The sequence below is a fragment of the Pygoscelis adeliae genome, unplaced genomic scaffold (assembly GCF_000699105.1).
Source record: "Pygoscelis adeliae isolate BGI_AS28 unplaced genomic scaffold, ASM69910v1 Scaffold361, whole genome shotgun sequence".
Classification (NCBI taxonomy): domain Eukaryota; kingdom Metazoa; phylum Chordata; class Aves; order Sphenisciformes; family Spheniscidae; genus Pygoscelis; species Pygoscelis adeliae.
The window spans coordinates 1,181,872-1,192,788 of record NW_008824187.1 but is presented as its reverse complement, the minus strand read 5'-3'; the positions used below and the strand labels follow the sequence as shown (position 1 = coordinate 1,192,788).

The window sequence follows — 10,917 nt, the reverse complement described above, 5'->3', positions numbered from 1 at the left end:
CCATGTCTCACACTGAAAAAATCTGAACAAATGGACAATTTTGTAACTCTACAGTATGTGACAAGTAGGCATTTGCACATTTTGCTCATGAAGACATCTGGTGAGCAACATAGCTTCATTCAGCTTTTCTTCTATTTCTGAACCATGCCTTGGTTAAAATCACTGCATGCCACACATGGGAGGCAGACATGGAGTCTGTGGCTATAGCCTTGGACTAAAGACAACTCATCTGACAGAGCAACAACATACCCAAAATGAAGAAAGAACCTTAATTCCTTTAGAAAATATTTTGGATGGGGAATACTGAGCTAGCACAGAGTCATGCTCACTAATATTGTTGGTCTACAGGTTGTATTTTCTGGTTAGCTTAAACAAAAGCCTTTGTCACTGTTTGTTTCTGTTAGCTGAACTCTCCATCAGTCTTACCAAAGCACTATCTCTCTCATCTCAGGGTCAAAAACTCCATTCCAGCAAGGTCATACCGTTGTGTGTTCTCCAGACTCTGTGAAGAATTACACCTCTAACCAATGCTTTAGAAGTATGATTAGGAGAAACCATGTTAAAAATTGTATATGGATAACATGCTTACCAGAGAAAAGCCTTAAATTAGAGGTGAAATGGCATCTCAACATTCAGGCGGCTGACAGAATGATTCCTGTGTTACCATTGGCAAACCATTGCCACCTCATCACAGAGCATAAATATTCCCATAGTACAATGAAAAATTTCTTCACCAGGAAGATGAGCTGGCCCCCTACTTCTGCAATCCTCTTCATTGTTCGTTTGCAGCACTCATATGACAGACCTTCTTCTGAGAGAGAATTGAGAGGAGAACCTGTTTTCTCCCATAATATTGTAGGAATACAAGGCTAATTGAAAGATGGAGCTTAGGCTGTCTTCTCAGGAAGAAGAGCAGTGATAAAGAAAGGATGTTATCCTTGGGAGGAAAGACTGACTTACTGGGCCATTTCACTTAGAACTCTTTCTACCAATGCAGGAAGAGGTCTTCATAGCCTCTAAGCAGGCCTATGAAGAATTTGCCTGGTAGAAACTGCCTATGAAATGTTACTGTTATTTTGGTCTGAGCTGTTCTATTGACTTTCTTCTGACCAAGCCCTTATGGGCTACTTCAAGCTAGCTTCAAAAATTAACTGACCGATAGACATCAGTCATAATTCTTTTATCCTTTAGAGTCATATCACCTGCATATATGCATGGTCACAGTACCACATGAACGTAACATATGACACCTGAGAATACTTTCCCTTCACTGTTTAGTTCAGAAAAATACTTCCCCTTCACTTTTTAGTTCAGATCAGGCAAAAAATAAAGTTTGAATAGGAAAATAGATTTATTAGTTATTTTTTTTTATAATACCTCATTCTGCACACCTATTTAGTGACATATTACTCAGCAAGTATATCTGCTGAGTTTGGAACAGATAGATATTCTTATGAATGCACATTCACTTCTTGAAGGCTGACTTTGTCCCTAGGGTAAACAACACGGGAATTACCACCATCCTGAGTCATAGTAGTGAAGTGCTGCAAGAGAAGCCCCAAGAAAATCATGTTTCTCAGAAATGCAATTAGGGTGGTGTTGATCTTTACAGGCAAAGTATGTAAAATTTGTTCTGTCACTGTTTGGGTACAGAACTCCCCCTTTTACTCTCTCTGGAGCAATAATAATCATTGTCTTGTCAGTGTGTAACTGCATAGACTACACAGAACTCAATACTAAATATATAATGTATTTGCATTTCTCTAGGTATTCCCACGTCCTCACACCCCTCATGAACTCCATACCAGCTGTGATTGCCAAAGCTTCTGTCATCCATAACCCCATCATTTATGCTATCACTCACCCCAAATACAGGTAAGCTCACTCTTATAAGCTATGTTTAATATAGCAAAGAACATCAGACAGGAACTTTGTCACTTTTAGGACTAGTACCTGAACTCTGCTTCACCTGCTCATTTTACCTCTGCAAGACAGCCTTGCCTTCCCCAAGAAAACTTCTCAAAGCCATATAAACGTCGGTGGAATTTGTACTTGGAACAAATTACTATGCAGATGGGAGTTAGAGATGTTTATGGATACTGATCTGTACTCACAGATTACACGATAAAAGACAGACACCTTCCCACCTCAAAGGAAAGCACCATAAATTTTTTAACTATCTTCATGAGAGATGCAGACATTTGTCAGTGTTGCAAATAGCAGTTTGTTAAATTAACCAGGCCTGCGAGAGATGCAATTCAGTAAGTCAGTCCACCTCTTCCCTATTTTGTGCATCCTCCCCACCTTTCTTCAAGCTTTCATATTTCAGGTAGTATTTCTTCTGAGTTGTAACATCTAGGGTCATTACCATATCACGTTCAGATGCAGGCTATGAGATCTGACGGACGGCAGCAAAGCCATATATATATGCTTTTGTTTCACCCTTTACAAAGACCTACTGGGGAACTGGATAGAGAAGAGGTGGGCGTGAACATCTAAGTGGGGAAGGCTGGAAAGAAGAGGAAAGCTGGGCAAAAGAGTTTCTTTACGCAGCATATGAGGAAATACTGTAATATAACTGCACATTTTGTACAACTCTACAGATAGCCGGCAAACAGATGTGTAAGGGGAAGCTAGAATAGCTGCTTAGGGGAAGATTAAAATAATTCATTATGTGGTACTTCTGCGAAGTTAAGTTTAAAGGGACAGAATTTTATTTTTACCCTGATTAAGCTGAAAGGAGATAAAACATCATTTTAATAGCTCCCTTCAGTTCGAAGAGTTATACTTTAATGCCCTTATCCCTGCCAAGCAATAAATTTGAGTTCTGCAGAACACTGTGAATAAGTGATCTTGCAGGGTGATTGTATATGAGATACTGGATATCTGGAAAACTCTTTTTGTACCCATTGATTTTCCAGTCCATGCAGCATTAGTTCATCTCTCTGAATAAATGCATTGTTTATGATGACTGAATTTTTGTGCTAACAGAAAAAATCTGACTGGTTCTACTTCTCATCCATTAGAACAGCCATTGCAACATATGTTCCTTGCCTTGGATCCCTGCTGAGAGTTTCTCCTAAAGGCTCACGGTCTTTCAGCAGTTATCCCTCCTCCAGACGAGCGACTGTAACCAGCCAGTCTTCTGAGCTAAGTGGGCCGCAGAAAGGAAAAAGGCAACTGTCTTCTCTCTCTGACAGTGAATCAGTAAGGGAAATACTTCCCATACATCCATTTTTAATTGCCAAGTAATTCATTTTCATATGGAGTCCTTCAAAGTAGATTCTTTAGATGAAATGCATTATGGTGCTCATTGCAAGAGCTCCAAAGAAAGTAGAGGACAAAGTGAAATAAAAGACAGAAGGATGAAGTATAAAAGCGGAATGTAGATCTTTGTATTCTTGATGGTTTGTGACACTGAAGGAAGGGTGGAAAGATGGAACAACTTACTTCAGAAAGTCGGGGAAGCTTAGAGTCAGAGCACCCTTGAAAGTCTGATCATACTTCCAGGATGTACTTGTCTGACCACAGACTTGGAGTCTGGACGCACACAAAAAAGAAACTGCGGGTCACTAAATAGTTCTCTAGTGAAAGCAAGGTTGTAATGAAACAGATAATGCTTTCTGAAAGTGAAGTGGGCTGTATTTGGAAACATATTAATCATCAGATTTAGACAAATCAGTAAATCCATTACAGAATCATTCTCACAGAATACCTCAACAGCTTGCTTCTGCCAGTCGAAGTGAAACCAAATGTTTTGCACAGCAGCTGGAAACAGGGCAAATATTTGGCATCTTAGGCTCCCTCTTGCAACCCAAAGTTACATTACTAACTAAGTAACTAAGCACATTAGTTAGTTCATTGCAATTGTTTTAAATGAAATTTCCAAATATATGAAAAGCCATAATTTTCTTGGTGATTCTTTTTCATAGTCAAGATAATAATTGTATCTAATCCAGCCAAGCGCTGAATTCTGACAGCTGTTTTTAACAGTGACCTTTCAATTTCTTTGTCCTCTATATTCTTTTGACTTCTCAGTCCAATCAAAATTAAATTCTTCTGGCTAGTAGCCACCATTCAGGTGGAAGGTTTTAAAACCGGCTAATAAAAAAGGAACATTTTTATATTACATCTCTTAGATTGTGAATCCTGATTCTTAAAAAAACAACAGACTCCTTCAGTAACACTGTATGTTCTTGTACTACCATCAATGCCAGGGAAGAGGAACCATACAAACAATTCAACAATTCTTTTTGCTCAGGAAAGCAACTCTTAACACTCAAGGTAAAAGAGTGGAATGGAGAACAAAAATTACCTAAAGTGAAAAATTCCAAGCAATTGGCATGCTTCAGTCTGGAATTTTCTGTAAGCCTTGAGTAAGTCTGGATCTTGTTCAGAACAATGACAGAGTCAAGATTTTCTGACAAGAATATATGTTTCCCTTAACTATTTGATTTGACCATAGAATACTCTGATTTATTAGTAAGCAATATCAGTTTAGCTGAAGTACAGAGCAGAAAGAAGGGCTCAAGTTTAAAACAAACAAACAAAATTGCTTTGATGCTCACTGATGATTTATTTTGGGTTTTTTTGCACCATATGTGGCTCTATTAAGCTACAGTCACAATGCAAAAAGGCAGTACATGTGCTGCTATGTATTTTATGTCAAGGCTGGTCATCAAACTGTAAGCCAATAAATTATCTTTATGCAATTTTTTTGTACTCCTGTGGATGCAAAGATATTCTGCACCTTGGAAAATCCTAAAGAAACAATTTCCATTCAGTTCTTTGCAATGAAAAGGAGCCAAGCTCCGGAACAGATGCTCAGAAAATAAAGTTGCTTCCATTTTAAAATTCAATCAAATGTGACTGTAAGTGCTAATACACTCTATGCATGGAATGGGAAGCACAGTACACATTTTTTAAAATGTTGGGATCCAGAAAATAGCCTTCCCCAACCTCTTGTGCTTCAGCAGCAGGAAAACATATGTTTAGATTGTCCTCCTGGATATTTTGTTAAGCTCTTCTAAAAAATCTTCCATGGAGACACTTCAGTCTGCAGACATTTTGCCCCCTAGACTCATCTTCATAATTTCTTCCCAAATAGTTAGAAAGCTGCTTCTGAAAATACAATCTTGATTGCCACTGTTCCAAATTAAATTAATTTTTCTTTCCCCTTCTTCTGTGTTCCCCTTATCCTTCCCCACAGTTATACAGAAAAAATTATCCTGATCCTCCTTAGAGCAATCAATCTGTTATGTATTAGAATTCAGTATAGCATCACTAATTGGGATTCTCTCTTAATAGTAACAGACTCATCAAGCCAATTTCTCCAGTTCCATCAAAGTTCATTTTTTTCTACACTTATTTTTATTTTCTCCCCTGGGGAAAGTTTATGAAAGTATCAATAATTGAAAGTATCAAATAATTGTTTTGAGTATTTTCAAGCAATTATATACTCTTATCTGACAGAAGCTACATCCAAAGTACGTAGATTGCTTATGAAAAACCCTTGCTGCATGAAAAAATTTAAGAGAGTATATAGCACTGTTACGTTCCCCCATTTTAAGACAAGGTTCACTGTCAAACAGAAAATAGGCTGGTTTTCAATGAGCTGCTCATCACAACCCCATTAGCTGTTTCATTCTTTTATTATGATCTATGGAATTCTGTGATTCTTCCTCTATTGTAGTGAAAAGGCTGGCAGAGTGAGGAAAAGGAACAGAATTTTTGACTTCTAGGAAATTCTGGTGGGTTGGGGTTTTTTGTCTTTTTATTTTTTTGTCTTCCCATTAATTGGAACAAAGTTTATAAAATCAGGGATCCTTTATGGAACAAAATGTTTCTAAAGCAGTGATTCTGCAATCCCCAGACATTTCCTTCTATGTATTTCTGCTTCCACCCAAGCCACTTTGGAAACTTTGGCCCTAATTCCTCCAAACACCTGTGTTTCCTAATTGGGTACTACTATGGAAACACTGTCTCCTCAGAGCTACGAGGTGCATCAGAGAAGTTTCAACAATAGAATATAACGAAACACTATTTTGTTTGAAATTTTGCAGTGCATCCTGTGGAGAAAAAAAAAAAGTAAGCCAAATTTTAGACTCAACAGACTTGATAGTTTTGTTTGTACCTCTTATAAGCAAAGATTTTATGAAGTCATACATGGCATAACTTTTCTGAAATGTCCTTTACACAACGTCTCTCTCTTTTACAATTTCTGTCTAGGTAAAACTGATTCTTATGGGGCAAATTGGATGGAAGTCTAAGGAACCTAGTGATATTGTTTTTGCTGTATTCATTTTAGGTCTGTTTTGACACAGAAACGGATACCCCCAGTATGTTCTCCAGACTTGCTAGCAGACAGATTTCCTATGAAACGGGTAAAGACACAACTCAAACTAGTGACATAAGAGTCAAACCTAAACTGAAGCGCCATCGTTCTGGGATTTGTGAGAAGGTAATATACTGTGTAATATCTAGATTCTCTGACAACTGGTAGGTTAACAAATCTGCACATTTTATCATAATTAATCATGAAGATTCCTGCCAAGAAGGTGGGGATAACCTATGAGTTAACGCAATGAGTAATGACTTAGAGACTGTAAAAGGTCATCAGCTTTTTATTTCCACCCTGGTTCATTATTCAGCTGTCTTTATTGCATTTCTGACAAGCAAAGGTGCTGGTTTAGTGAACTTAGCATCTGAATAGTATGTTGTCTTGTGTTTGGTTTTAAGTGTGTATTCAGTAATATTTGTATTTCACTGTACAAATCTTAACCAAATTGGTCAATCTTTCTGTTGTCTCGCCATTTGCTATCAAGTGAACACATATGGTGAGAGGTAAAAAACAAGGCTATCTTTAGCGTATCACTACTTTTCAGTCAGTCCTCTGCTGTCCCCTTTTTTTTCTTTTTCCTATACTTTGCATTTCACGTATGTAAAATATTGTGACATACCTGTATGTCATTTATGTCTTTCTTATCTGTGTTCATTTTTCAGACAGCTGCAGATGCTGATGGCATATCCATGGTGGAGTCGAATGTCACAGAGTACACTGCTACACCTACTGTAAGAATTAATATTTTAATATTTGGCATGGGTCTAACTAACTGAGGGAACAAAAACTAATGACAATCCCAGTCTCTTGGCACAAATGAAGTTATTTTTTGAGATGCAAAATCACATGATACTCCCAGCAGAATATAGAAAACACAACCACAAAGGGTAGATCATTGCTGAAACTAAGCAGAAGGAGAAGACATGTACTAGAGGGCTCTCCTTAAATCCAACTTCTTCAAGGAACTTGAATATTTTCTTGAATTCAGTAGGTCCCCTGATGAGGTCTGTGATTTCCTTAGTGGAGTATGGAAGCATTAATTTTGTGCCATCTTTATATGAATAATATACACAGTAAGCTGAGATAGCCATTCTGATGGCTGTACCTCTGAGACAGCCATAGTCTTGTGGCAAGTACTGCTGTACAAAGTGACATTGTTAACTATTTAATGTTCTCTGTTTTGGGTAGCACCAAACATCTAAAAAACGCAACTTGGAGGAAATCAAGGTAAGTTTTTGAAACATGCCATATCACCTATTCAGTAAGATGTTGTGCTACTGTATTTCTTCTTCCATGTAACAAAGCATACTGATAAAATTTTTTTGACATCTGCCACAAGTGAGTCAACTTACCTTAATGCTTGACAGACGGGGAAATAAGAGAAAAGAGTTGACAGGTGAAAACAAGCCAGTTTTAACTTTGCAGTATTAACCCCAGTGTAATATTTAAGATAATCTTAAATTATCTCTTTATTGTTAGTAGTGACCCTTATGAGCTATTGCTAGCCTCAGCCTAACACTCTCGTTTTTCAGTCCTGTGCAAGTGACAGCTAGCATTGCTATTGTCAAAAAATGCTCATTAATCTTCCCCTCAATTCCTGTTTTCACTTCATTCTCTAGTTCACTTCCCCCTTCAAACTATCTATGCTGTTATCACTACATTTTACATCACCTCTTGCCCCAGTGAACCTGAACAGTCCCTCTTTATGGAGGGACTCCTTACTTCATTGAATTCATAAACTGTCCGAGCATATTCACAGCACTTCCATTCATAGTCGAACATGCTGTCATTAGCCCGGTCTTTCATCAAAGTAGACCAGCTCTTAAGTAGCAAATGCAAAGTCTGTGCTTTAGTACATTAACTTGTTTAACAAGTTTTTTCTCATAAGTTATTCATGAAACATTAAAAAAATGTTCAGATCTACTTTTTCCTCCATCCTTTAAGTTTGGTTTTGAGTTATTCGTGGGGATTGGCTTATCTAAATATATGCCACTTCTCATAGATGGTGCAACCTGATCTTGTATATGTTTGTGTTTTCCATTTCTTTTACATCCTTGCATCCTTTAGAGAGGTGAGAGCCTGAATGGTATTGGACAAAGAAAAGGAGAGTCTCACCATGGACCATCTGCAGCCCAGATACCCAGCATTACAGTATCATACAGCAATGTCCAAGGAGTAGAGCTGCATTCTGGATACAAGTCTGGTTTCCTGTACCCTAAGATCAACAGCCACAAGCAGAACAAGAAGTCAAACAGCTAAGTGGGTGGTGCAAGCCAGAATGTCACCTTAGCCAATGCCTCTGGAACAACTATGGACCCGCTGAATCCAGAATACCTTCCTACCTTGTTCTGAAATGCTCCTACAAAGACACAAGACAAGCAAGGATAAAAGCAAGGGGAGTAAGCTCTTCAGCATCAGAACTCTCTCCAGTAGTTCACTTCTTGATCTGAGTCACATTGTAATTTTATTATCTCTTCTTTATGCAGCTCATGAAATAATTTCTTCCAATTGGATTTTACTCTGCTCAGGTATATTCCACCACTGCATGGATCTTACCTACAAGCCTCCTAGGATTAACCTGAGAGGAAAGGGAGGTATGAGATTCAAAACTGGCCTTTGTTCACTTAGTGTAGTTTAACTTCAAAGCTATTACCGAGCTAAAGCTGAGAGATTTGGGGGAAAACATACATTACTTCCTGTAGATGGTTTCTTCATTATTGTGAGGTTCCTAAACCAAATGAAAACTTAAATCACACAGTCAGTGCTTCCTTCTCTCATTAATGACACATTTTCCCTCATTTTCTTCTACAATCCAATTGAAAGGCAATGCACTTGAGCAGTAATTTGAAGTCTCAGGTCTTTATGTTAATTTCTGAGATTCTGGGCGAAGGGAAAGGAATCACACTGAGGACGAGGCTATGGTCCTTTCCATACTTAGCTTCTTTTTCCAACAGTCACTTAAGAGACCAGTTTAACCCACTCTTAGCTAACCTTCCCAGAGCTATAGGAAAGTATTAGGAAACTCCTTCCAACTTTCCTTTAGCAGGTTTCATGAGAAGAATGCAGAATTCAAAGCAATGTTTGTACTGAAATATCTTATGAGTAAGTCAATACATTTGCCTTCTAATACCTCAAAGCGGTTTACCTTTAGATGTGCTTTTCTAAAGTAAATCTTGGGAGGAGAAGGGTTAGTTCTCCAAAAATAGTTGTTCCAGAGATGTGTGGAATCCATGCCATCCCCACTTTACCATTTTATTTTTTCCATTCTCTAAACAGCAGCATCCTTATAGCTGAGGTTTTTTCCCACAGTGACTAAATCCATGAGATTGTACTTACTTCCCCCGAAAGGAAAGTAAAAGAGTTCTATGAAATAGTGATTTTCTGCTTTTCCCTGGTGCTCCTTCTAGCGCTTGAGAATAAATGGACAGAATTCATTTGCAATCCTTAGCAGTCTACATCACAAGAATTATGAGGTACAGTCAGTCCACAGTAGAGATATACACCTTCTGAGCCCAAAAGCACAGGGCACAAAGAGCTATTGAAACAGTTCTTCCCCATGGGCCCTCCAGTAGTTCTCCCTTTGGTTGCAATAATGGAGGGAACCCAGCAAGTCATTTTGTCCTAAGTAAATCAGTTCTTCCTTATGTCACATCAGAAAAAGCCATAAAATCAATAAAAATGTAACCAGCTTATTCCTTTGAGGGGAAAAAAAGTAATCGGTGGGTTCCAGAAGATTTAGGGCATTGTTTTGAAGCAAACTTTTAGAAACTTACTTTGAACTGAGGTTTCTTGAAAGGAAGGTTATTAAAACTAAAAATTGAGGTGATAATGACTTCTGCAGCAGTCAAATGTTAGACCATGAAAAAGTGGGCCATTCAGGCTGGCAATAAACTGTCAAAAGAAACAAACTGTTGAAAATCCAGGATGTTTTTATGTAAATAAAATCGTAGGTGTTAGAGATGGAAAGGAGCTATTAGAGTTCCTCCCTTTACCTACCACAAGCAGATATTGTCTCCAGGCAGAGGACAATATTAAGCTGATAATATATACAGCTAGCAATAAGGAGAAAGAAGGGAGAAAACACATCTTCAAACAGGAAGTATGTTCAAAGATATTAATCCAGTCTAAGAAATTTTGTTATGACTTATTGCTTAGGCTTTTAAAATTATTTAAAAACATGAAGCATGTAATTCTTCCCATCCTTTGTCATGAAGGCCATTCACACTAGAGAAAACTGGGGAGAAGTGCTGGCGAATGCTGCCCATTTCATACGGGTCACAAAAGGCTGAAGCTGTCAAGAAAATAGGTCAAAACTCACACATGCTGTTTCATGTGTTAATAAGAAGTGCATGGTATGTGTCATTAAGAGCTAGACCCTTTGCTCCTGTCATGGTTTTGTTCCCAAGCTCGCCAAGCCGCTCTCCATCATCTATCAGCCGTCCTGGTTAACGGGGGAGGTCCCGGACGACTGGAGGCTGGCCAATGTGACACCCATCTACAAGAAGGGCCGGAAGGAGGATCCGGGGAACTACAGGCCTGTCAGCCTGACCTCGGTGCCGGGGAAGATCATGGAGCGG

The 10,917-nt window shown here is 38.4% G+C and overlaps 2 protein-coding genes across 3 annotated transcripts in view; one reads left to right on the top strand and one right to left on the bottom strand.

Annotated features, from left to right (window-relative positions):
* Positions 1–8,774, top strand: part of OPN4 (opsin 4) — a 24,536-nt gene extending 15,762 nt beyond the window's left edge. Inside the window, exons 7-12 of the mRNA XM_009334644.1 lie at positions 1,768–1,875; positions 3,027–3,207; positions 6,308–6,460; positions 7,003–7,071; positions 7,529–7,567; positions 8,408–8,774. Of these exons, the coding sequence (XP_009332919.1) occupies positions 1,768–1,875; positions 3,027–3,207; positions 6,308–6,460; positions 7,003–7,071; positions 7,529–7,567; positions 8,408–8,599 (742 nt within the window). The 3' untranslated portion in view covers positions 8,600–8,774. The remainder of the gene's footprint in view (positions 1–1,767; positions 1,876–3,026; positions 3,208–6,307; positions 6,461–7,002; positions 7,072–7,528; positions 7,568–8,407) is intronic.
* Positions 1–10,917, bottom strand: part of WAPAL (wings apart-like homolog (Drosophila)) — a 159,698-nt gene that overhangs the window by 141,190 nt on the left and 7,591 nt on the right. The window lies entirely within an intron of this gene.